This window comes from Manacus candei, unplaced genomic scaffold (genome assembly GCF_025592945.1).
Source record: "Manacus candei isolate 608988 ecotype Guabito, Panama unplaced genomic scaffold, ASM2559294v1 h1tg000067l, whole genome shotgun sequence".
NCBI lineage: Eukaryota > Metazoa > Chordata > Aves > Passeriformes > Pipridae > Manacus > Manacus candei.
Genome location: NW_026138115.1, coordinates 13,269,565 through 13,297,546, shown reverse-complemented (window position 1 = coordinate 13,297,546; position 27,982 = coordinate 13,269,565). Strand labels below are relative to the sequence as shown.

Below are 27,982 nucleotides of genomic sequence, written 5' to 3'. Positions count from 1 at the left end.
CAGACAAAGAGATAAAACCTGAGAATGCAAGTGAAAAAGTACCAGCAGGCGAGTAGTGTCAGACCAATCCAGTACTTAGTCAATGGTTTTTACGTGATGAGTAGAGAAAAAAAAAAATCTAATTTACTAGAAAATATAAAGCTTACAGATGATACAATGTCTGCATAATTTTAGAAAAATCATTGATTTCATGGTTTATTTTACAATAATTGGATTAGTCTACAAGTTAAGGCAAACATACTAATGCATCTGCTTTTCTTTTTAAATCATAGTTATAAAGGTTACACAAAATTCTCCAAAATTTCTAAGAAATGTTCACAATTGAAAAAAAGATAAGTATTTTGATATCAGTACATGGAAAAAAACTAAGACAGTGTATACAATGTCATTATAGTAACAATATTGAAATATCTAATGGTAATATTTAGGCCATTTGAACAATGTGTTTCGAATGGTGAACTTCAGAAATTACTTACAAAGGTAAATAAGATTGCAGCTGTATCATAGTATTCATAACATGAATATGATTACATTGGCTATTTTCACAAAACCCGAGCATTTGTTTTCTGAACAATGAAAGCATATAATGATTAAATAAACATGAATATGTATGTATAACAAGTATACTGTTCATATAGTCTGGAGCTACTTTCAGGTGTTTGTTCTAATTCTTTTGAAAGAAGAAGCTTGCTTATGTGCACTTTGTCAAATGTTTTCTCCGGGGAACTGTAAATGCCTATTTAAAGTTATGAAAACAAAATCCAGAGGAGGGCAGCCCTTGTTAGTGGAAGGACGGAGCGTAGCTTATGTGTCACCGTTTAACACTGCCAGACAGCTCTGCAGAAGCTGTAAGTTACCCTGTAAAAATAAAGGAAAATATCACCACATTTCTCTTCTTTCTTTTACGCTTGTGACAGATGTTTTTTAAATAGCAATACCAGCACTAAAGCAGAACAGACAAGTTTTAAGCATATGGAAAAATACTTGTGTAAGAAACTTTTATCCTAAAAGAGTTTTTTGAATGTAGGAATATTGTGTCATGGAACTAAATGGAGCCAACTTGAGATTCAAAAATAAGCACTTAGTACCATTTTCAGGTTTTCTCCTCAAGATCTGGTCTAGTCACAAAAACTATTAACTGCACAGCACTCTCTCAGGAATGAAGTTCATAGTTGCAAAGTTTTAAATTTTTTATATAGCAAGTACCATTAGTCTGTGACTGGAATATGATTCCCAAAGTGTAAGTATACATATATTACACTCAGAACTGGATTTATCAACAAGTATTAAACAATTCATAGCCTTCAGGATTTCCTTGCTTATAGCAGCCATCCCAGCTCACAGCTCTGTTCAAGGACAGGCCTTGTTTGAAAGACAGCAGACTGATTTACCAGCTTAGCCAGGTGATTTAGCCATCAAAGTTGAGTTTAGCAATAACATCTGGAGCTACAGAAGTGATTATCAGAACATTACCTCAGCTTAACTCTAAACCAAGCTCTGCCCTTCTTTCCAAACACAGTTTTTAATCTTATTTAAAGCGTTCTGATCATACCATAAACAGACTGATTTTCAGGTATCTGAATGAATTTACAGAACCGACACCTTTGTGAATTGAACCAAATATGACTGACAAGCCAGGATTTACTCTGCAGAAATAAACCACCAAAACAACACAGTATTCATAATATTCACACTGTTTTGCGCATTCATTTACACTCAGATCATTTTAAACTACTAGCTATTCACTATGAAATAGCTGGACTAGATTTGTTCCCAAATCTGAAATCTCTGTGTAAGAAAAAAATGTCAGGCTGCTGACAGTGTTAAGAGTAATTCCTGTCAGATTCAGATAAAATGCAGAACACACAGTTTTCTGAATGCCCAGTTATGAACATGAGAAAAGCTGCTTACTTCTATCAAAAATGTTGGATCCAAAAAGAAACATGTAAAGAAAACTTCAGACAGACAAAAATATGTGAGTAGCTGTGATTTGCATGCCCCTCATAAACAGTCCACAGAAGTACAAAAGAATTTGTAATTACTTTTTCAGTTAAAAGCATTCCAAATGACCTGTGGTAGATAAGCAGAAGGACACATCTTTCATCCCAAAAAGGTAAGAAATCATAATTCTATCGCCCATTAAGGGTCTTATAATCCAGATTAAGCAATTAACTGATTTAAAGGCTTCAAAGCAGAAGATTCCCAGTTATGCCTACTGAATCCTTCTCAGTCTTATCCCAGAAGGCAGCAATTTCAGTTACAACTTCAACAGTTTTCTTGTCTTTTTATGGCTATATTGGCAAAGGAGCATCACAAGCTATTTCTTAGAAGGCTAGTAATTCTGTGATATGAACAAGTTCTATATAAGCATGGGGACTTCGTGGCCTATCTTTGCGGTGTACAGAATTCATAAACTAAGGTCTCTGTTACTGAAAAGCTGATTATTGACTGTAATGAACTAATGAATGAAAAGGAATACTTCAGTCCAAAGGATACTTGTGAACTGCACATGTTACTGGTAACAAAAGTGTGACAGGAGTCTTTTGGCCACATTCTTACAGCAGCATGAAGTATATTGGCAATTTACAGGCCATTGTGTAGCAATCTAAACAGACAGTACCAAAGATCTGTTGTGGTTTTCACTGGGGGGGCGTTAATTGCGTTCACAGTGGCTAATATGGGGATGTGTTTTGGATTTGTGCTGAAAACAATGCTGATAATATTGAGATGATGATGTGATTGCCAAGCAGCTCTTACTCAACCTTTTTTGCTTCTCATACAGCCATGCTGGAAAGGTGACTAGGGGTGCATGGGAGCTGGGAGGAGACAAGTCGGGACAAATGACCCCAAGTGACCAAAGGGATATTCCATAACATATGACACTGTGCTCAGTAGATAAAGTGGGGGAAAGAAGAAGATTGGGGGCATTCAGAGTGTTGTCTTCCCAAGTAATCATTATGCATGATGGAGCCCTGCTCTCCTGGAGATGGCTGAACATCTGCCCGCCCATGCGAAGCACTCAATTAATTTCTTGTTTTCCTTTGCTTGTTTGTGCGGCTTTTGCTTTCCCTATCAAACTGCCTTTATCTCAACCCACAAGTTTTCTCACTTTTACTCCTCTGATTTCTAGTTGCCAGCCAAGGTGAAACCATGAAAATGTCCTTTACACATCAGTCATTTCCAAAGTCAGCCAGCCAGACTACTGAAATTTTCCAAATAGACATATAATTAATTTTCATTTGATCAAATTTACAAAGTTGAAAAGAACCACCTTATTTAAATTATAATAGATCAAGGGCATTACTCTTTCTGACTGCAATATCTGACATACTTGACCTATATAAGCACAGCTCAAGAAAGTCCTATACATTCAGATAAATTCAGAAAAGTGTTTCTTGTGAGCTCAGACTCCTACGTTGTAGATATTAAAATTACTGGCAAAACCACAGTGACAGAAACATCCTTTTCAGGAAAGAAAGAATTACTGACAAAACATTTCATCAAATCCCTTAGCACTGCATTTTGCTTACTTCCTTCTGTCAGTTCCAAACAGACTTTTGTTGCTAGTAACAAAAGAAATTATTTAAAAAAAACAAAACAGAGAGGCAAGAGCAGATATATTAATATTTGTGGGGAAAATACGTTTCTAGTTTTTTATTTGTTTTTATTTAAAGGGAGTGGCTATCTTAGTTACAATTCATATGTCAAAAGACTCTAAAACTACAGCCAAGGCTCTAAGTATATGATTGTAACCTTAACAGTTTCACCAGCTATCAAACCTCCCTTCTTGGACATGAAGTCCAACACAGGAACACTGCAAAATCCAACTGTTTAAAATACTGAATAGTACACCAAATGCAGCTTTTGCATTAAAATGGCCAAACGCTTAATCAGATCTCAAATTAGCTTCAGCTGCATGAAGTCATGAAGAAACACAGCACTAGCAAAACAGAAGCACTACCGAGGGGGATAATCAGCCAGAATGGCCGTACAAAAAGAAACATCAATCTGTTTAGTACAGGTCAGAGACCAAGGAGAATCTAAAGCTGCAGCTCAGCAGCTATTCTAAGTAAATCTAGGGTACATGCTGCTGATAAGAAGGCAGCTCTCTTTTATTGCCAAACCTTCCCAGTCGAATCTGTGTATACAAGTGATGCTGTGAAAACAAGACTTAAAGTAAATCTTCGAAAAACCCAGAGCAACGTTAAGCTCCGTCTTACTATGCAGCTGCACATATAATTGTGCCAACATACAAGAAAGAAACAGTCATGCATCATCATACTTCCTGGCAAGAGCCTGCACTTTCATCAACTTAAAGCAATCTCAACCCACAGTCTGATTTTTAGCTTTTTTCAGAAGTCTAGATTTGCAATCAGGAAAGGATCAGAGGATATCAGCAGATTTAAAGAAGTATTTTATAGGGAAGTAGTATAACTGTAACTGGGCAGTGAGGGTTCACTTAGTATTGTATATATAGTGTCCTTGATTTATTCAAAGTTTATTTCCCTATCACCATCCAGTCTTCTAGAGCTACACAGCCAGATACAGCTCACAAAACACAAGCTATGTCTCAGAACCTTCTCTCAATACTTTGGTCATTCTGACTTTTTCAGAGCAGCGACCTCTGTGTTGGGATTTGTGTTTTTATTTCCACACAGAGCAAATAACTTTTAACAGTAAGTCATGCAGCAGCCTTCCTTATGGCTGAATTCCTCCAAAAGACAGCCTCTCAGGCTGAGAGTTCCAGCAACCACAGCTACATCGTATTTCACCTCCTTGTCTTCTGTGCCAGGCAGCTCCAAGTCCAGAAGATACATGGGGAGACTGATTCAGAGACAGACGCATCTGCATGACATCTAGTCTGGACACACGCATTACAGCAAAAGAAAACCCACAACAGCAGACTTCTAGCAACAGCCTGCAGCAGTGGTGTCTGTTGTTCACAGACCTCCTCCCCACTTAACATTTTTGCTGGAAAAAAACACTTAGACCTGAATAACAGGTAGTGTTTCAAAGTTTGCAAGTGGTGTGCTCCACACGCTATTGACCAAGCAATAGCCATTTTGTTATTGCTAAAACTTCACATGCCTGCCTCCAGTAGGTGCAGAGGCACAAAGAGACTGCTACAGCATCAGGCAAAGTATTTTGTCCAGAACCTAGAAGCAGGAGCTTTTGATCTGATTTAAATAATATATTGCCTACATGAAAAAAGCAGGGGTTTTTTTTGCTTCTACTAGTCCTCTTTTGGCTGTACCGCAAGAGGAATTGAATTAGGTGTCTAGAAACAGCTCGGCTTAACCCAGCCAAAAACAGGGCTACCTAGCACCCCCGAAATGAGAGCCTCAGAATCCATATAAAGAAAAACACAGCAACAAAACTGGTCCATCTGTAGTAGCTTACCTTGTTTTAAATATGAAACACTGGCTTTAAAAAAAAGAGAACTTCCAAACCTCATGAGAAACGAAATATCCTTTCCTTCAACAGGTCACAATATTTGTTAACATTTTGAGAATTGTCACCCTTAGTCAAAATGGCCTTTTATATTGTAAAGCTTTAAATACTCAAAACTATCTAGTGCATGTTGTGCTCTATGATGAAGTAAGTGAAAAGGGTCAGCAGCAATTCACCTTCAGAAACAGAACTACGATTCAAAGCTTCTATTACAGCTTTATACGCTCCTTTTTAGTAAATTCACTAAGACAAATCAGAGACTATCTGAAGAACTAAGTCCTAAACACAAGCTGTGGGGACAACAGCTAAAAAACTTCAAGCTCTTCCAGGTAAACTGAGGACACCAAGCACAAATCAAGTAAGTTGAAAGCTACATAAATTAAGCATCTTCCCCCTCCCTTCCACAGTTATTAGATGTCAAAATTCAAGAGAATATTACTATAAGACAGTGACTTTTATAGATAATAGAAATGATTCTTTAAGGATACTTTAGAGGATAGAGACATTGTTTAAACGTTCCACTCCAAGGCATGTGGGGTCTTCAGCAAGGGTCAGTTACAAGAGATGATGAAGAGTCAATGACTGAAGCAGGACAGAAGCCTGTGGATTCATTCCCTTATTAAAAGCATGATATGGCAAATCAATAAAAACTATTGCAACTAATGACTGTTAGGACTATTTAAAGTAAGCACTATTCATCTGAAAAAGGAGTCAAGTTTTCCATATCTTGTTGATTGCTTTACCAGCTAAATATCCCATTAAGCTGAACTTATACCTAAAAAGGTTAAAAAAAAAAAAGAAGTCCCCCAAACAACCCTTTTTACAGTACATTAGTTTCATTAGTTTTACAAACAGAGGGTTTAGCAGAATGAAGAATGACACTCTCAGCACTACGGGAAAGACTGTAAAGCAGCAATACACCTTGTAACTAGTCCTTTCAACAGATACCTTTTAAGTTAATTCACAGCTTCATAACCAGTGCAGTTTCAGATTTGTGATAAGAATGAGAAATGCTAAAGAGCTGATTTTTAAAAGAAAGCTGCTTCCTAGGACTGTTGTACTTGCCTATGAAATCAGAGCAGATAACCATATTTTTATATGGATTAAAAGAATCAAATACATTGTGAAATTTAAGGACATTACAGGCCTCTTAAAGCTTTTTTCCTACAAAAATTAATTTCCCTGAAAAGGCTATCTGCAACATTCCTCTCTTGTTAACACTTTAGAATTTAAAGGCAAAGAGGTTCAAAAAGCATACTAATCATATTGATCTGAGTTCAGGTCTGTGTGATCTCATGCTTAATAGTTAACCTATCCTGTACATCAAGTCCCAACATCTGGATAACAGGAGAAACCACTTCCTGTCCCATGGTAAAATGGTAAGATGAGGTTTTAAAAATAGGCAGGTTTTCAAACTCTGTAGCTATAAATATCAAACAGCTAAAGAAGCATAAAACTGAAGCCAAAAGTGTCTTTGAAGAGATGAGCTTTCCAAAGGCACCTCAAGCATACCAATCTCTCAGAGGTACTTCACCTATATTTTTTTTCTCTATTATTGAAGAAAGTTCACCTTTCTGGATGATGCTTAAATTCAAATGCCCCTTCCTGAACATGAAGTGTTCACACAAGAAATATAGCCATTTTGGTTAATCAAGCATACAATATTAAAAATGAGTTGAAACATAGGCCAAAAAAGATCACACTTACCTTAGCATGCTTTAATTCCAGTTCTGCTAGTTCCACCAGATTTTTTCTGAATGCTGCAACTCTTCTTGTCTTAAAGTCTATCAGTTCTAAAGAAAATAAAAGTGGACTCATTAACAGTATCCTTGCTAGTGGCCTCAGCTGTTAACAGACTTTCCTTCAGGATGGAAGAGGTAAAGGGTGAGAGAAAGCAAAAGGAAAAAACTCAAGTTTAATCTCAGCACATTTCAGGCTCAAAAATACTGCTACACAGTTGGATGAAAGCAAACCACCGTTGCAGTTCCTCACCTCTAGGTAGCCTTTTGTGGACAAAAAGCTCTTTTGAAAACAGACTGCTTTTAACATTTAATTCTTTTATTCCAGCTGCACTGCTCTTTCAAGGTTGATATGTGAAAGTCTTAAGGGAATATACTAAGCTAAAACTAGAATGAACTACACGATGCTTTTTTCATATAGCTTTGTGGCTAACAGGATCACTCATTCTCCACTGTCTCATTTACAGGAATCACCAACCAGATTTACTGGCTCAAACAACCCTTAAATGATAAAAACAGAAGAACACGTGTTTAAACCTTGAACAAATCTGCCCCAAACGATGAGTCAGATGACTACTAACTCACAAAAGTATTAACCTAAAAAAAAGACAGTAAGTTTCAGTGAAATCTCATTTCATTATTTCTCCCTTCTCTAATGTAGTATCATATATGAGACAGACTGGTGCCTCACAGAATAATGCATAAAACCAAAAGGGGAATTTCAACAACACTTTAAAAGATTTGACTGCCATTACTGCTGGCAGTTACTATTTTGTTTCACTGCTTATGCATATGAAAAAAAGAAGTTAACAAGTAGTTTGCACCTAGACTTAGCTCTGCCTAATGGAGCTTTGAGGAACCAAAGAAAAGTATAATTTGAACTTTCTAAAATAAGTAAATACTGATTAAAAAATAATAGCCTTCCTTAGGAAACATTACGAAAATGTATTCTCATTAATAGCATCCTAAAATCTGTTAATTTTCAAGTAGTAATATAGGATCAAGGACCACCCAAATACCTTGTTTTGCCGATTCAGAAATTTTCTCAAATTTCTGACAACATATTTGTTGAGTAGTTTCAGCTTGCAGCACATCTTTATTTTTTGCTCTTGCTTTATCCAATGCCTTATTAGCATTTTCATAATCCACTAGTGACCTAGATCTTCTGTATAGGAGATCCTATAAAAAAATCCCATAAAGTTTGTTTAGAGTTTACAAGACTCTACCAAAGGATTTTATTATATACCAAGTAATTAAAAAAAATCAAATTAATTTTAGTTCTTCTTGCTGTATTTCAGTTCTTACTAAATAATTTGCATTCACTTAGTTCATCCTGCAAGACCCACAACATAATACTGTTTGGCCTCCATCTTGTTTGACAGAGGCTAGCACCAGATGGCTTAGACAAAACTCCAAAAAGCCTAAAAATTATAGGAAATTTCACAGCTTCTTAGATTAGAAACAAACTACATTTAGATTACGTATTTTAAATACACAGAAGGCCCAAGAAACATCAGTAACGTTTTGCTGCACAATAGTTATTGCTGTGATCATCTAACTAGAGATATTTTTCATCCAATGCTTCCTCATTCTGTGATGTTATTTCATCATCTTACATCCAACTACAATAAGAATTAAATTTTCTGTAGCCACAGAGTATCAAATGTGGCCCGTGTGTTTTTGTATCAGCACTAGTAGATCATATGGAGTATCCAATTTAATATTTAAAGAAAGGTAGCATTGCTTGCACTTACAAGCACCAAACACATTGCAAACAGACAAAGAATTCACAAACAGCTCTTTGACTGTTTTTTTTGTTATACTGCATGATTTGGCCTCGACAAGTGCCTCACACAGTTCCACAGTCAGTCCCACAGTCAGCAACTGCATTGTTACTCCTTACATACAAGAGAAATACAGGTTTTACAGTTAAGGGAGAAATTACAGGCTAGAGGTGGCGGCATTTTAACCTGTCTATATTGTGTGTTTCTCAAGATCATCCCTTATCACTTTCTCTCTCTCTTTTTTTTATGTCAAAGAAACACAATGCCACTGAACAAAGACCCATAAATTCACCTTAGCAGCTTGAGATTCCCTAAGGTAATATTTCAGAAGATCAGAAAGTTTAAGATCTTCATCAGCAGATACCCGAGCCTCTATTTTCTGGAAAAACAGAACAAAACAAAACACCACCACCAAACAGAAAAACAGTAAGTAAAAGCATCAAGTTAAAAACATGGGTATTCACTTGCATGATACAAATTCAGTGTAAAATATACAGTACATGACAGATTGTCTTTTTCAAAAACTAAGATCAGACATTATTGACAGAAAACATGCAAAAGCAGAAGCAGAATTAGGATTTTGTATTAAAATGTAAGCAATAACCTACTGTGTGAGCAGTAATTGACAACTAGATTTCTGTGTTACACACAGCTTTATTTTACCCCCAGTATCAACTATAGATCATATGCTAGAAAAACCTCAGAGAAACAAAAGCTTGTATTAAGAGTTGCACAAGAAGTTTTATGTTGTTGCTGAGATCAAAGGAAAACCAATTTTTAAGGCACCTTTGCAGACTAGTTTTGTAACTGCTTGTACTAAATGCTCTAAAAAGACCAATAAATTAATTTGCTTGTATTTGAAACAGATATTTCTATGAATTTAGAAACAGAGTTTATAGGTGCATTTTTTAAACTCTAATTTAAAAAAAATAATTCCTAAAATGCAACATTTTGAGTCAAAGCAAGTACTTCTGTTAATTTTCTTTGAAGTACATATTTATGCAGATACAATTGTGTATTAGGAAATGCACACATTTTTCATTTGAAAGTTTTCCTGATACATGGCATACATCTGCTTTCTAGTAAGCCAAACAAATAAGGCAAAAGAGAGAAGATATTTGAAAAATCTGCTTAGAAGCATCAGCAGTAGTATTTCCAACTCAAGTAACTGCAGAAACAGATCTTGGCTCCAGAAGAAAGCTGCATGACCACCATTTTTTGGATTAAGGATTACATATCTTCATTTCTTTTATCCATAACAAGTCATGTGATACGCAGTAACAGTTATGGAAGATCTTTCTGCATTTTAGAGGAACAGAAGCTTTACTAGTGTATTACAGGAAGACTGCCAAGAAATGTTTAACAGACTGAAGATTCCTAAGGTTCATTTTACAAAATCATTTTACAAAACAGATGAATGAAATCTTATGCTTTCTCATTCCCTACCACACATTGCTTAAATGCTTCATATAGAAGCACCTATAAAACATGCACATATTAATGTCTAATTGACACACGACATTAGTTTCACAGTACATACCCTTGTTTTGTCAAATAACTCTGACACCTTCAGAAAAAACCTGCACAAAGGAAACAGCTTATATTACAACATTAATTTGAACAGTGTAATTACTTTCTAGAACTCACAATACAGTCTGTGTCTGGCAAAAAAGACTGCAAAAGCACAGCTTAGAATTGTAATTCACAGAACTCAGAGAACACACTAGTTTCAAACTGTAGCACTTCAAACATCTAGGAACTGTGCAACTACGAAAAGGCAAAGGACAAACAAAGCATAACAGATGGATGGGTTTTACTAAAGAATAATTGCAGAGCTTCTCAAGGATTCTTTATGCTTCTGTGAATTAAAGCCCAAACACCAGCACCCTGGTTAACTGTCTTACACTTTTATCAGGTGTCCTTTACTTAAGTTGAATGTACTTTTCTTCACACAGTAAAAATGGGGCACATCTTCATCACAGGAGACAATACAAGGCTTCAGTCTAACAGCAGACTAAATTACAGTCAAATTATACTATTTTGACAGAAGACAGATGTGATTTCTGACAGACCCTAACAGACTACAACAAATATAAATACTCTTAACAAGGTAACTGATATGTAAGCTATCAACACATTTGAAAGTATATAACTGTAATTCAGGTAAATTAATAAAAATAAGTTAACTTTCATATTCACCTTCTACCTGTCATCACAGCGACACTAACATCACACTAATGAACTACGCATGCATATTCACAACGCTGACATCTTAAAGTTAGTTAACTAAGTTTTACTTGCAGATACACCAAACTCCATCTTCAAGCAAATCACTAAAAGATTAAAGGACAAACATCTGTACATAAAGATCCTCTTCTATTTTCAAAGTTCTGGGGATCTCTGTAGATTCCTTTATTTGCCTAAATGTGCCAGAACAGCACAACTGTTTTTCAAGACGTTGGTACAGAGAACACTCAAAAAAAATCTATATACTCAGACTGATACCTGTGCTTGCTGCACACGTCAAAGCACTTATTTTAAAAAAATTGTGAAAGCATTGGGTTTCTTCCTTATTCTATGAGGGCTTTTCCATCTCAACTATGTAATTTTCTACAAACTGCAGAAAACAGCATTTTTACAAACAAATATTTAAGCAAAAATATTAAAAGCAGCCTGTTACAGAAATGAAATACTAGAGAAAAAATATGTTAATGTGATATAGCTGTAATAAACTATGGTTTTCTTATAACAAGAGCTAATAATCTCAGCAGGTCACCATTAAGACTGCTACTTATCAAACTACCCTATAAATTATTAACAATATCTTACTTGCATATATCTGTGGAGTCCTGTGTTCCTAATGCATATAATGAAGACCCAATTCTATTGTAGTCATCCGCCACATCTAGAAAAACAAACAAGCACTTGTTTTAATACTTCATTCTTCTTCTTTCTGAAAATTTTGAAGTTCCTCTCTTCCTTCGAGAGTAAGAGTTTTTCTAAAAGGACATACTTTAACACAAAAGCAGAAATAAAATTGCAGTCACGTCACTTTTTAGGAAGGATGACTTCGCACAATAAAAATGGTGCCCTCACCAAATTGCACAGCCTGTAATTTACCTAGGAATATTTTACATGATTAGAACCTGCTGGCTAAATTTATTGTGAAACTTTGTTAGGTTTCGTTTTGGTGGAAGATATACAAACTCAATGGTTAAAGTCTGAATTTAAATCTGAGTTTAAAGCTATCTGAAAAAAAATAATAATCACAGTTTAACAACAACAAAAAAAGTCTGTGTGCTTGAGAGCAGTAAACTGACTACAAATTCCAAACTACCAGAAATAGAGTGCTATGTGCACAATATACTTTCTAGTACTGTCTAGTTTTCAGGAAACCCTTACCTCATCAACAGTCACCAGTAAAGTAGCATTAGTGTTAAAGCATTTCAAACAATGAAATTAGAAGTGGTATTTGTATGAAGGTTGTATAATTTGACTAGTGAGGTATTGCCATATAGTAATCATAAAAATCAAATTTCTGCACACATGACTTTCATAAAGAGCTTTTAGTATAAACTCAGTGGATGATGAAAACTCTCGCAGATCCAAGCAATGAACAGGAAAAATATATTTGCTTGTTATTTGTGCCTTTAAGCAGAATTTTGGTTTTTTAAATAACATAACCTTGTTTTAACATTATGAGTGGGTCAACTTCCACCCAATTCATTACTCCATACATCATCAGTGCAGTTGGTTACAGTGAAGAACAGTATCAGGAAGCTATTAACCTCCCCTTCTATTCCTCCCATTTCAACATAAACATAAGATTTTCTGCTGGAAATAGCAAGTCAGTGTCTTTACAAGCCCTGCAACTCTGTGCCAATCATAAGTTATCCATAAACTACAGACTGCTCATTTCTAAAACAGGCTTCCCAGGTCTTTGCTTTACTCTGCTAGCCAGAATTTCAAAAGGTGCCATTTGTCCCAATTTGCAGTTTGATAAAAGTTGTCAACAAACATCCTATGTGACTTCAGTTTGAAAACCACTGAAGCTCTGTCATGAGTTTAATCAATCCTTTCCTTTCCTCTACAACCTCATTTCAAATGATCTTCCTTGTTCTACAACCAATGTAAAAGGCCTCCTCACTACGTAGATAAATCTTGGCTCTTAACTACTATGAATGAAGTTCAGTTTTCACTTTAAGAAAGCAAACAAAAACACCAGAAACCTCTTCAGGTGGTAACTGAATGCAGACACAGGGCCCCTTAATAGTTCATTAAGCCATAACTCACTCACTGTCTCCTAGCAGAGATACTAAAGCTACAAGACTAAGCCTTCATACAACAATAAAAGAAGCATCAAAAGAACTCAGTAAATTCTTGTTTTAATGTCTCATTCAATATCCACTTCAGAGGTCTTATCAATGGAGATTCATAAATGATTTTGTGACCTGCTTTTGTGTGAACTATATTACTGTAGATAGCAAAGACAGAATCTGTAAATCAAACACAAACTTCAAGAAAGTAGACAGAATCTAGTAGATCAATTTTGATTTATCTAGGCACAAAAACTTGCAATCAAGGGCAACATAGGTAATTTTTTTCTGAGTTTCTCAAAACACAGTAATCCTAAGCCAAACACAATAGTCCTAACTCAAAGCTTTTTCATTTTCTCAAATAAATGCACTGTGCTTGAGAAGACTATCCAGAGCTTTCCTAAGTCACATTAGCCAGCACTCAGCTCAGGAACAGAAATCAATAGCCAAGTGGAAAAATCTTGTCTCAGTAAAAAAAAAAAAAGGGGTCCTGCAAACCAGGCTACTGAATGTACACATTCCAGTCTCCACTCTAAATGGATGAAAAATGGAAACCCAATCTAGAACTCATTTCCTAAGTAGGAGTTTGCTACTAACAAAGGTAACTTTGCTAGCACAGTAATGCAATGCCTAGTGTGCCAAGAAATTGCACTCTGATGAAATCAACCTCTTCTAATCAAAAACAACTTCACTAAGTGTAAAATCATATGGACTGCTATATTACCCACCTCTACACCTTAATGACTAAGAATCAGACTTCAAAAAATAATACATAACATGTTTCTCTTCAAGCAGACAGCATGAAGAGCCAAGGTATCTTCAGTGTCACACTAGGCTGTTCTTACTCCATCTAGTCTACTACAGAAAAGCCTTAACTTTGAAACTCAGATTTAGACTATCTCAAGGCAACACTTGGAGAAATAAATTCACTTTTTGCATGCAAAAAGAAAAAAAATTACTTCTCCTCATGAACAACTTCTGTCCACTTTAACTAGTACTGTTTTCACCCTGGAAAAAAACCCTTACTTTTATGTGATTTTGTCATTTTATCAGATTTGGCAGAGGCATCTTTGACTCGGTTGTGATATTCTACAAGGAATGTTCTTTCATGTTCAAAGAAGTCATCCACATCCTACAAAAAAATAAAGGAGAACAATTAAAAAACCAGTATTCACTCACTCTCTACAGAGCAATTGCAGAGTAAATTTACACATCGCTGTATGCAAATGCAATCTATTTTTATTGTCTAAAACACTATTTATGTAAACTGACTTCCACTTACATCATGAGCTGAAGTTTTACTAAGAATTTAATAAGAATTAAGAGTTTGTAACAAGCATCTTAAAGGTCTATATGACTACACATGAAGGATATAATTTCACTACTAACTACTAAAGGGTCACCAAAGGGTGACAGAAAAACAGAACACATGTCAAGTACTTAATAAAAGGACATCTACGTAGAAAAGAGGGAGAGGGGATGAAAGTCAGCCAGTTGCACAGATGCTGTGGTTACAGCAGAGATGATATGAACTCCTAGCCCAGAACACTGATCTTAATGATAGACTTTTTTCAGTTTGGTAAATGCAGGTAAATTTTACTATTTTCTGTATTACAGTTTGAGATACTTGGTTTATATTAATTTTTTTAAACCCTCTAAAATAACACAGATGCTCAATACCATGTAATAGCCTACAACATGGGCTTTGAACAATGTTCTTACAAAAAATGCTTGTTACTTGGACTTTACATTTTTCTCCAAGTCATAACTAATCCATAGTTATATCCACCTTCCAGCAGCTTCAAAACTCAAGATTTTAAAACTAGAAACTTTAACTCCTGGAAATTGCTAGCAAATGGAAAGTTACCACTAGAAAGAAAATAGATCAAAACCCATCCTCTGCAGAATTTATGCTTATTATAAAACCAATCTTATAGCTTTTGAAAAAGTCAAAATTAATTGAATTTTCTTTTTTCTTTTTTTTTTTTTTTGTCTCAGTTACATTCTTGCATCTAGTGGGAAACATCATATCACCTCCACTGCTGCTCTTAGCTTTGAAACAGCAGAAGGATTCTACTAGGCTGGTAAAATTCACACTGTGTTATTAACTTCTTAACTGAAGCAGTTGTCAAACCAAGTTCCCCTTCCCACTATATAAAATGGCAGGTTGGAACAAAAAAAACCCCAGATTATCAATTATCTGTGGATTAAAAAAAATCTTAGTTTCATAAAACAGGGGGAAAGAGCACCGAAAGCCCTGTTTCACACAAGCCAACTTTTAGTTATCTTGCATCCATGCCACAACTTCTTTCCCATGGTCTGCCACAAATGCTTAAGTTAGATATCACTATAAAAGTCCCATTTTTGTACCTATGTAAAATTCTGCTTCGTAAAAAAAAGGCGACAACAATGTTAATACATTTTAAATCTTGATATGTGAAGCAATAATCACCTTTACTCCTGAAACAATGACACCATCTGCCGATTTAACCATATTTTTGAAGAAGTCTTCAAGTTTCTCTTTCTTATTTTTCCCACGAACACTCAACTGAAAAACAAATTCATTTATCAAGTTCATTCCTTTTCTGGTCACAATAAAAGCTTTAAAAAAAAATTAAATAGAACTGCATACCATAACTCGCTACACCTAAACTGGTTCTCCTGCTCTCTGCCTAGTGTTATACTCTGCACTAATGGGGACAGGGCACCATGCATCCAGAATGACAGACTACCTCATGTACTAGAGTGTTCTTTATCACCTAAAATACTGTTCTAGAAATTAAAAAAAGAAAAAGACCGGCAACATTCTAGCACTTACAGGTAATACCAAATGTACAAGATGTACACTTCAGTAATCAATAATACAGTATTTATCATGCACAGAGCTGCTGACTTAATATAACCATAACAGATCTTTCACTTCCAGAGGCTAATGCCGGTTTCAGCCTCCTCAGCCTTCTCCTGTCCATCTAAGTTCGCCCAGTTTAGGTAACTGACTTCCTGAAGCAATAAGCATTTCTACATCAAGCAACAGAGGAACCTCATAACATATTTTGATTACAGTGTGTATGCAGCTGAGCCACTCTCTGTAATGATTTCTTTAACATTCAATGTTGATTCCTGCAATTTTAAAAAGTAACTAAAAACTGTTTGCAGAATATTAGCAACCACTAACTCCACCACCAAAGTTATGAATCCAAAAAGTCCTCTCCATTATCTCAACTCAGTAGGTAACATGTGGGAAGCCACACTAGTCCAATACTTAGAAAAAAAATAACCAAATTTTCACTTACATTGTTAACAAAAAGGCTTTACTCATCACAAACATTTAATTAGAAATTCTCTCTAGTTTTGTTGGCAGCAGAATTTATACCACAGTTCCAGATCCTAAAAATTAGTGTTCCATCTTTCTTGTATCATTCTTCCTCACAACAACAGAAAAAACTTCAGTCAGAGTGGAAAAGTATAATGTCACGTGAAATCACCACCAAAAGCTCATCTTTTTAATTCAAAATATACTAGCTTTCCATTAATATTTTTGATGCTGAGGTTAGAGCACAGTGCATTTGGTTCCACAGATGGCAGAAAATGAAATCCTACCGACTAAATGAATTTCTAACTTTTATAATACAAGTATGTCTGGTATGAAGGAACTGATGTAATTTGCTCCAGGAGGTAATGCCCTCTTAATCAATTTTCCATCCTACCATAAAAGTATATCTTGATTTCTGTTGCCAGCAATTCAGTTTTCAATACTCACATCCTGATTATATTCCAAGAATACATGGAAATTTAAATCCTTTCTCAAAATAGGATGTGCTGCCACACGACACAAAAACACTTCATGCATTGCAACTGTCTTCTTGAATATTGCCAAATATTCACTAAAAACAAGAAATAAGACAGACATAAGAACTTCATATGAAGCAATTAAGTTTGAGATAAGCCTAGTGAGCAGCTTAAAGAGATCCTCAGTAAGGGTACAAAATTATAAACCAACGTAATAGAGTTTATCACTCCAATATTTGATATAGACATAAATAAATAGTACAATGATAACACTAGTGAGAAATGTGAAGCCTGAACACATTACAGAGAGACTTTGGATGAAGAGTCAACAAATACACTCTGATTTTTAAAGTTAGCTAACAGACACTGGTTTGCTGAACGTGTAGCCTAATGTCATTGTCCTTTCCCCAGCACCCCAAAAAATCAAGAAACTGAAGTACAGACTACAGTCACTAGGCACTATGTACTGATGTATTCCTTCCTCCCCATCTCCATCCCCATGCCCATTCGCACCCTCCTTACTTATTTAAATGTTTATGTGGCTTTGTTAGCTGTTTAGATAGTCTTTTATTTCACATTAGAGTCCCTAGCCTTTTTGAGCCGAAGCTTATGTTAATGTCTTGCTTCATAGTGATTCTAAAAGTGAAATTAAGTGGTAGGTACACCGAAAAAAATCGCATTTAACCATAACAATCACGTAGTTGCCCAGTTCAGCCAACTCAACTTCAAAGCAATTACTCACTTGCAATTTAATTAAGAGGAAGGCATTATTATCAATACAAGTTTGCTATAATTCATTTTGCTTTGCAAATTCAGTGAATAAGATGTAACTCATCTAAAAATGAGGAAGGGCTCTTTTTCCCGTTCTGAGGTCAAACAGTGAAATTATAATCAACACTTTTCCTTCCACTATGTGCAAGGAGGTTAAGATTTACATACCAGCAAACCAGCAGGGCCAGTGTTGGGAGATGTTTGATCTCAGTGAGAGTAGTAGTCATTCAGTGAAGACAAAAAAGGAGGATGCAGAGGATGGAGGTGGCAGTAGAAGAAACCCAAAGTTTTCTGTGTTATCCAACCCCTAACCAGACCACAAGAGAATCATGATCAGGGCCGCTGGAAAACCAGATTCTTTAAAATCTATAGTGTTTTGCTAATTTCCAGTTTTCTGCATATGAAGTGTATATCTACTCTGCTGTAAATTATGTTGTACATATCACTAATACAGAGCTTTTTAAGACATTTGCTCACAGCAGCTGAAGTTCGGAGAGAAAGCAGCAGTTCTAAGAGTTCTATGTACTTTTCTTGCCAATTCAGAGCTCTTGATAGAAGCAGTCTAGAAGCAGCGTAAATATACACTTGAAAACTGAAACCAATGACAGGAAAAAGATCAAAGAAGTGAATGCATGATAAGGAAAATGGACGAAGCAAGGAGAAACTTCACTGTGTAACTCAATATGGAACAAGAAGCCTCAGAGCAGATATTTCAATATAAATTAAATTCATAGTAAGGGAAAACACTATTTTCAGGAAGTATATTCTCCTTGTGCAAAAGCAACAAAAAAAAAGTGTCAAAAAATATTTTCTAGTAATCTTCGTATTTCTTGGGGAACAGAAGGTTGGCATGTATGTTTCCAGTACCAATCACATGCAAAACTCCCTACATCAATCCCTACATGTATAAACTTAAAGTCTCATTATGCTTTTAAAATGTGGAACACCAAAACTAAGATAGATAGAGGTTATCTCTGCCCTTTGCAGATGTTCTGTGAAGAAAAGGATCTAACTAGGTTCTTTCTTACAGAAGAATGTACAAGAACAAGCCAATTTATTTTTCCTGTTTCAGAAGATCTTCCATGAAATTATTTCTACAATTTTCCTAATGGCACTGATCATGATCACTAAGATTAACCCTGGTTATGTAGCAACTGGATTCTCAAGCCTGTATCTCACAGAGAACCGTTACACTGAAATCGGAAACATGGGACAGCCAATGGCTTTAAAAGTTCTGGGATATAAATAAATAAAGATATAAAGTAGTAATCAAGTCTACATACGCTTCCAGTTCTTGTTTCATCTTGGTGAATTCTTCTTTAGTCATCGATCCTTCCCCTTCTCCAAGTTTCTGCAATTTCTCCCTGGAGGCATCAAAGTCAGGCCTGGGTGGTGCTGGTGGAATCTGGAATTGAATCCAATTTTTTTTTAATCTCTCATTTTCTCAATCAAACAACAGCCATTCAGTACAGGAACTGTAGGTTGCCTGCAGCCTTTTAATATATGGCTCTCTCTTCCATCATTCATTATAGCATTTCTAGATGAAGTCTCTCATTCATGAGTTATAAGTGCCACATTACTATACCAATTTTGGTCAAGTGTCCTTGAAGATTACTAAAGTATGAACTAATGGCTTCAGTTTAATTACAACAGAAACCAAATAACACCTAGCTTTCCCATGACGATGAATTAAAGCCTGAGATCATTATTTTCTAATGAGTTTTGGTTTAGCTTATTTGGTATTACACAACTGTTTTCACACCATCCATTTATAACTCCCAGAGACTTTAAACCAAGAAAACCATTCCCTGTTGTTTGCAGACACTAGCGCTTTCTTGCAGCACTGTTGACATTAAAGATGCATCTGTTGAAACAACAAAGCACACAGTAAACACCACAGTCAAACTAATCCTGAACTGCTGTCAGGAAAGGGACACAGAACAAACCTAAACTATGCTTAAACTTTAGTTTACTGATATGGGCCCATTATATTAACACATTACAAAAAACAAAAAATCCAGCATCTAGACAGTCAACTATCTGAAGCTAGTTATCAACACACTGAAGGTCTAGTTACTTCAAGCAGCGTTGCTGACTAAGAAAAGACTAGCTCAAGAAGGGTATGACACATCACAGACTATACTCATTATAATGTACCCCCTAATGAATTAGAAATATCTGTTTACCTTCTGCATCAGCAGACACCCCCCAAACACAAAATGAATACCTTTCATACCAAGATGACAAATATACCTATTTGCAATTAATGTATGAGCAGCAGCATCCATTTTTAATATGCGCTATCATAAGGTGACTATTTTGAGACCTCTTGTCTCTGGAGGCTTGAAATAAACTTCAAACCTTAAGTTATTGTGTACTGAAGTTCTCTGTAGTTCTACAGGATATTTTTATTGGTTTCCCCCACTCTGATTTATGGTAAAAAGATTCTGATCTTTATAATGAAAACTGGAAAAGTCTAATTATTTCACTCTGCAATTCTAGCTAAAACAAAAGCAACATGAAACTTCTAACATTAGCTTGCAAAAACAATACCACAGCTCAATTATCTCTCACATTTTTAACACAGCAGCCTAACGTGCACTTGGAGAGAGATGAAACTACTCATTCCTCATGAGAAAAAGGGAAGAAAGTATTACAACTACTGTAACTTTTCTCCAAGCTTGCTTCAACCATGAAATTTGTGTAATTGCATGAAGTTAAGTATTAGAGAAGCTGATCTGATTTTAGAAGGAACGAACACCTGCTGTTTCTACGGCATTTAAAAGCAGTCTCAAGTACTTTTGATACAGCCCACAGAAAATGTTGCATATAAACCAAAAGAACACCAGTACTTACGATATAGCCAGCATAGTCCTCATTCTCAACAAAAGAATCGTGAAGCCAAATAAACTCTTCATGTTGCCGGACAACAGAAAATTCATTTTGTTTGAAATTTGGTAAGGAACTCTAGAGGGGGGAAAGGAGGTAGAATTATGGGTGGGGAAAAAAAAAAACACAACAAAAAAATCAGTGTTTTTCACTACTGTAGGAGAAGCACCTTGAAGGAACAACAGAAATGTTCCTGTAAAAATAAATGAATCATCCAAGTAAGGATTTGACACAAAAAAAAAGTTCATTCAGCAGTAATTACCCTCATCTTAATTAGTGCAGCAATCAATTGGAATAGGTTGCCCAGAAAGGTTGTGGAGTCTCTGCCCTTGGAGATATGTTTAATATTTTATCCATTTAATCCTGGAATTCTGTTTAGCATCTTCATCAGTGATCTGGATGAGAGGATGGAGTGTATCCTCAGTTAGTTTGCATATGACACCAGGTCGGGTGGAGACAATCTGCTGGAGGGCAGGAAGACTCTACAGAGGGATCTGAACTGGCTGGATCCCTGGACTGAGGCCAGTTCTGTGAGGTTCAACAAGGCAAAGTGACAGGTCCTGCCGTTGGGTCCTAAGAACCCCAGGCAGTGCTACAGACTGGGAGCAGAGCAGCTGGAAAGCTTCCTGATGGAAAAGGACCTGGCAGTGCTGGCTGACAGCAGCTGAACATGAGCCACAGCGTGCCCAGGTGGCCAAAAAGGCCAGTGACATTCTGGCTTGTAGCAGAAATCATGTGGTCTACAGGACTAGGGCAGTGATTGTTTCAATAAACAGTTTAAGTAAACTTTCTTTTGTATATAATTAAGAAAGTGTTGAGTTTACAAATTCAAGTTTTTACCTTTGTATGGACAGTGAATTTCACTTTATCCCTCTCACTGAGTGCATCTGAGATATCCACTTGCAGAGCAGCATCAGTCTGGAGATCTACATTTATTGCTCGAAGCTAAAAAAGAAAAATCTATTTAGCTTAATTTAAAAAAAAAAAAAGTTAATTATATTTACTTTATTCTCCTCTGAGAAGAACACTGATCCTGCAATGCTGAAGACAGATTACAAAAAACTCCAACATTAAAAGATTATTCTCAGTAAAAAAAGAAATCCCAGTAGCGCTCCTTATAGCACAAATAACTATACAAATAATAATCTCCTTTACAGTACTCCTTGTTAGTGCACTATTTTCATTTCTGTATATTGTTACCTTGCTAGTAATTGAGATAGTCAAAGCACATTTACAGACAGCAACAAGTTTGGAAGGTTTTTTCCTTCATTATTCTCTTCATTCCCCTCACTCCTCTGAATTGACAACCTGCTCTAAGTAAATGTACTTGTGAAGGTAATTATAAAGATACTAACAGTTGGGAAGGTACTTTTAAGGAGAAATGTGGTCCTATCTTTCAAAGAAAGAGCTGTTAAAGACCTGATTTACTCATATTTTCTTACACTATTTTTCTGTTTAATGTTTCTCATAATATATTTAAAAAGCTTAAAAATAATATCCTGAGTTTTACAGAACTAAATCTTCTCAGGGATATTTTTCTGAAACCCCCACAACCAAAAAACTCAAACCCAAGATTTCAATATCTCCAAAACGGCAAAAGTGCAAGGAATACACATATTTTTTCTACAAGACATGAAACGCAAACTCTCTTACAAAGTAATTCCAAAGTCATATCGAAAAAAATGAGACAGTGATCAAATATAGAAAAACTGGAATATTATCTGAGCACCACAATATTTGGCAGTAACTCGCTTCAACAGTACTTGCTGCAACTAACTGCTTCTAGACTCCAACTGGAAATTCAAGTCCCCTCGCTCTTGCACCCTTGTTGTTTTAGAGGAATTTGTTCCATGACAATTTCATCATGACCAACCAGAATGTTTTTACAAGTACTAAGGCTAACTCTGAAATCTTCTCTGAAATAATTGTCAAAAAATATTTCAACGTCATGCTCATGAAGCATACTTTTTACTGAGACACTGTGTCTTCTTTTCATGCTGCATTTTTTCTACAAATATCCTGTTCTACAGTATAAAAATGTTTTGCCTTACAAAGATATAGACCTTTTTCCATGCAAATCTTTTCAGGATTGCATTTTGAAGTCCATACTTAAGTACAGAAATGCTTTAAGTATCAACAACACACAGTACAAAGGTTACACACGAGTAGATTTTGAAGGTAGTTCTGTAAGCCACGGGAGCAGCAGTAGGGGAGAAGCATCAACTGCCATATTTTGCTTTCCATCAGTTATCTTTATCTTAAATCACAATGGCCAGATCCCACTCTAACTAACCTCAATGTGTGGACAACTGTTGTCTATGTAGCAGCAACCAGACTAATGTATCTTACAATTAGTGTATTAAAGTAAACCAAAATCATGCAGTCTAGCATATTCTGCTAGGCTAGCAAAATGTAAGAGTTCAATAGCTATTACACAAGTAGTAATAGCTTTTCCTTAAAGTAAAGTTGGAAATCATTAAAATGACCACCCAGTAACATATGCACACACCTGATTAAGGCATTGCCTTTTGTTTTGTTTTGTTTTCCCAAGGTTTAGGGGGTCACTGCCTCGTACAAAGGCATATTATCACGAAACAGTCCCTTGCAGATCAATTCACAGAGGCAGAATCTCCTAGCTCCTACTGAGTTTACAATGTTCTTAGTATCTAATTTAGGAAAGAAAAATATAATGACATACCAATGTCTCCTGTATGCCATGACACCACATTTTTCAGTGTGTAAAAAAGGTTTTTGTGGTTACACTGTCTGAGGTACTGCTTGTTTTTCTCCAGTCCCCCCAGGATACATTAACAGACATGGTAATCTCAGCAAATAGTCTGGATTATCTAAATGGCATTTTTGTAATCTTTCACAGGTCACAAATATTTCTACCAAAATACTTTTCCACCTCCTCTTTTTTTTTTTACAAAGTAGTACTACACAAAATTCCAAGATTCAGTACAACAGCCGATCGAGTCTGTCACTGGAACGTATGTAGGGCACCCTGGTCATATGCACTATTCACAACTTTAGATACAAAACTCTCATCTGTGCTAAGAAAACTAAGAACAAAACACGACAACTTCACTCACAACATACAACTGTAAAGGAGTATCCGTTTGATTTATACTGAGTTAAGTCTGTAACAGTTTTGAAGAGTTTAATCATATGTTAAATTATGCTATGTAGCCTGACTGCCAACAGGGAAGTTTTTGTATGCAATGGTAATGAAGCATTTATGAAAGGTGTCAAAGACAATCAGAAAATTGAAGGACTTTAAATGTATTCATGTGACAGAAGGTTCACTTTGCATTACTGGAAATTGAATTCACCAACAACATCATTGCACAACAAACTTAAGCAAACTCTTCATCACTACAAAAGAAAACTACCACCAATGGATGGTTTTCTAGTTGTAAAGGAAGTAGGAAATGGAAAACTAAAAGAAGTCTGATATGGATGAAAACTGAAAGTACCTTAAAGTATGGAAAAGACAGAGGTAAGATACAGTCCCTTTTTATCTTGCCCCTCTCCAAGTCTAATACATACAAATCACACAATAATTTCATGCTTACATACATACTCTACATCCATGCTGAACAACTTGCAAAACAAAAACTAATTTGTTTTAGCTACTTTACAGTTTTCTATGCTTTACTAAGAAAGTCCCTGTTTTATTCAAAGGGTCTAGAAAATACCAGAAGCCAAAACTCTGGCTAAATGATGTACTAAAGAGAGTACAATGCAAAGAGAGGATTTTAGCATCTAAGCTCTTGCTTAGGAATCAATTATACTTCAAATGATAATGGAAGGAAGCCGATAGAGGCAAGGGAAAAACAACTGAGCCCTACATTCCTAGGTAATGCAACCATTAACACCAACTTTTATGCTCTAACGTCTTTCAAAAATGTTAGAGAAAAACTTCTTCAGCGAGTTCTTTACAGGCAGATAAAAACACAGAGCAAGGGGACAAACAATACCTTTACAACAAAAGCTTCCTAAGTGTCTTCACAGCATTATGTTTCCAGCAGACCTGTTCTAAGGGATAGTTCATTTCCTCTGAATGAGTAGACAAGAGTGTTAGCCAAGTCAGCTAAAGTTTATATCTATATAAAATACACAAGATGGTACTAGTAGAGCAATACTGTACCACTTTTCAAAGCACATACTGTTTACATTAGAGAGAGCACAAAAATCCCAACAGGAACTGTGCTATTCCAAGCGAACTCAATAGTAACTTCCTAAGTGAAATTTAGAAAAGCAATTCCCACAAGTTCATTTTATGCAGAGCATTTACAATAAGCTCCTTCTACAGACCACCCACAGCTACTTCCTCAAAGATGATTCGCAGTGCTGTTTTACAGTTCTCTGGAAAAGGCTCCATATGGTATAACACAATTGTTTGAGAATTACTGTTCTATGTGGCATCAGCATAAACTCCAGCCCTCTTTTCATCCCATCACCCCAAGGTTAAACTTAACTGCAGCTGATGAACATGATCCTGCAGCATTAAAAGTACAGTTGTCATAGCAATATCTGAATTCCACAGAGGCAAGAGTACCGATTTTCAAAACTAAAAGCTCAACTACTCCAACCAGAAGTTGCCATCCATGCTTTCAAATAAAGGCTTGACCTACTCGTTTTTTAATTGCAAACAGAGGAAATTTAATTGCAAATCAGAACCAGGGAATCACTTTATGAAAAGACGTCTATTTTTACTATTCTACTAAGAAAAAAATTATACTGTTTTGAAGATTAAAGCATAGCAAACCCATTCATGAACAGATTGCCATATTGCTTTTGATTAATTTCCTGTATCACAATCAAAATCATGCAGCTAACAACTTGTGTTTTAACCCTAGGGATCTACACAGCAGTGAAAAATAACCCCAGAGCGACTGATGATTGAAAAAAAGAAACCTGAAAAAAATTAGGGAAACGAGAAGGACACTATTTTGGTTTAATTCTTTAGTGCTGGATGAAGACGGGGGAGGGGAAAAAAAAAGACTGGACTTGGCCAACTGAAATGATGTAAGTTTTACAACAGTACAAACAAGACTGCTAAGGGATTTCTTAAGGTTTTCAAATTACCTTGTGAACTCTGAGGACCTAGCCGTAGAGGGAAAACTAATAACCAACCCAACAAACAAGTTTCAAAGGAGGTCAGATCTGCATTGTTGTGTTCTACCTGCACCTTCAGATAAAAACAACTTAGCTGTGCATATCAAAGTGTGTTCCTAAGTACCAGGGAAAACCTACGTAAAATACAGTTCCACAACTAACAAGTTCTTTGGTCCTTCTTCTGAAGACACTCAAAGGACAAAAACAATTTCCATCTTCTCTCTTTTTTATCCAGTAATCTTACTAAAGTAGCTGCAAAATTAAAGGCAAAAGCTTTTCAGTAGCCAGAACTGGCCCGCTACAATATTAGAATGCCGTTTTTAATTTTTGGTCATAAACTGGAACATAAAACACTGAGTTCCTACCGTATGCATACAGTTAAAACTAATTTAGTACTTAAAATTGTATTTGACACCTGAGTACAACATACATACATGATAAAAGTTTATACCAACGCAGTATTTCTCAGATTTTTGTATTTTTTAGTGATATACTGTATGTAGTCACTTCAATAACCACAACAGCCAAGGCAACCTAAGCAACCCTGAAGCTGCTCTTCTATCTTGCTCAGTTGGGTTTTTTTAAGATAATAAGCAAGAGGGGTAATCGGTGTGAGTGAATTATACTGTATTAGCTGATTTGTTGCTTCAGTGAGGCAGCAAGTTAAGGAAAGATGGATGAGACAGTCAGAAGAGAAACGAAGGCAAGAAACAGAAGGGCAGAGGAAAAGGTTTTCTCAGTAAGAAGCATAACTGTGGCATTCTGTCCCAACAACAGAACTTCTTTTCAATAAAGCGTTTATTATGCAGCATGTGCCTGCTATGTAAATGTCCCATTGTTATCTACGGGAGAGTCCCTAAGGCCTGAAGGGAGAAGAGGGGCAGGACTGCATCGCCCAGGCCCTGGCTCACGGCTGGAGATGGAATCTGGTGCTCCCCAGGGCTGGTCCGCCTGGGCAGTACCGGCCTTGCCGGGAGCGTGCGGCGGGAGGGGCCCGCAGGGAGAGAACATCGATCCCCCGGCACACACACAACCCCCTCCCGAGCCGTTCCAACGAGAGCACGAAAGAACTGTCCTTCCAAAACTTGTGTGACAGAACAATGAGCAGCCAAGGCTGCACACAGACGCCGACTTCGGCTGTGCCAGGCGCAGGTCCCGGCGGGCGGACAGGCAGCCCCGACCCCGCCGCCCGGCATCCCGCCTCCCTCCCGGCACCCACGCGGCGGGCTCGGGCCGCCAGCGCCCGGAGGCCCCCGCGGAGGGACCGACCCTGCCCTCCCCCGCCCAGCCCCAGGCGCCGGGGTCTCGACGCCTCCCCGCGGCACTTACACCTCGGTCCTCCTCCGAGAGGAAATCTGGGCCGTCGTCCGAGCCTTCCTGCTTGGGGGCGAGGCGAAGGCGGTGGCGCAGGCCGGGGGGCGCGGAGCGGCAAGGCCGGCGACAGGGAGGGTGTGGGGAGACAAAGCGCACAGGTTAGTGACCGGCCGCGCCGCCCGCCCGCCCCGGCCCAACCCGCGGCCGCCCCAGACCCACCATCATGGCTGCTCGCGGCGCTCTGCGCCCGCCGGAGCCGCGGCCGGGCGGGGCTGCGGCGCGCGGGGCGGGGCGGGGCGGGGCGGCGGCGCCGAGCGGCGCCTCTCGCGAGGGAGAGGCCGCTGAGCGGAGGGGAGGGCAGCGGGCAGGCAGGGCAGCGGGCGGGGAGGGCAGGCAGGGCAGCGGGCGGGGAGGGCAGCGAGCGGGGAGGGCAGCGAGCGGGGAGGGCAGGCAGGGCAGCGGGTGCGGCGGGAGGGACGGAGTGTGACCGCGGCTGCGGGGCGGTGGAGAGGAGCGGGACCGCCCCCGGACGCGGCGATAGCGGCCGCGTGTGTGGCAGCGCCTCGGTTTCCTCCTGCTCTGGTGTCGGGGTTGGGGCTGGTGAGCACCGGCCCGCGGGTGTTGAGGGTGCAGGGCGTTCCCGGAGCGGCTTTGTTCCCTGGGCTGCCCGGGAGCACCGGGAGCGCACGGCGGGCAGAGCGCTGCTGCTGCTGCTGCTGTGCCTGAGCTCCCTGCACAGCCGAGAGGCGTCGGCCTGCCCCGCGCCGCTCACGGCGTTCGTGTGGGAGATAGGCTTGGCCGCGCCGGC

General features: G+C 37.7%; 1 protein-coding gene across 1 annotated transcript; it reads right to left on the bottom strand.

Moving 5' to 3' along the window:
* Window positions 1-45: 45 nt before the first annotated feature.
* SNX6 (sorting nexin 6) lies at window positions 46-27,455 on the bottom strand. The gene is made up of 14 exons (XM_051806291.1): window positions 27,394-27,455; window positions 27,190-27,237; window positions 21,580-21,684; window positions 20,707-20,817; window positions 19,134-19,255; window positions 17,051-17,174; window positions 15,743-15,838; window positions 14,317-14,422; window positions 11,804-11,879; window positions 10,515-10,554; window positions 9,267-9,353; window positions 8,210-8,369; window positions 7,159-7,244; window positions 46-858 (listed from the first exon to the last, which is right to left on the bottom strand). The coding sequence occupies exons 1-14, from the start codon at window positions 27,397-27,399 to the stop codon at window positions 805-807; spliced, it is 1,221 nt and encodes a 406-aa protein (XP_051662251.1). The 5' UTR covers window positions 27,400-27,455; the 3' UTR covers window positions 46-804.
* Window positions 27,456-27,982: the final 527 nt, after the last annotated feature.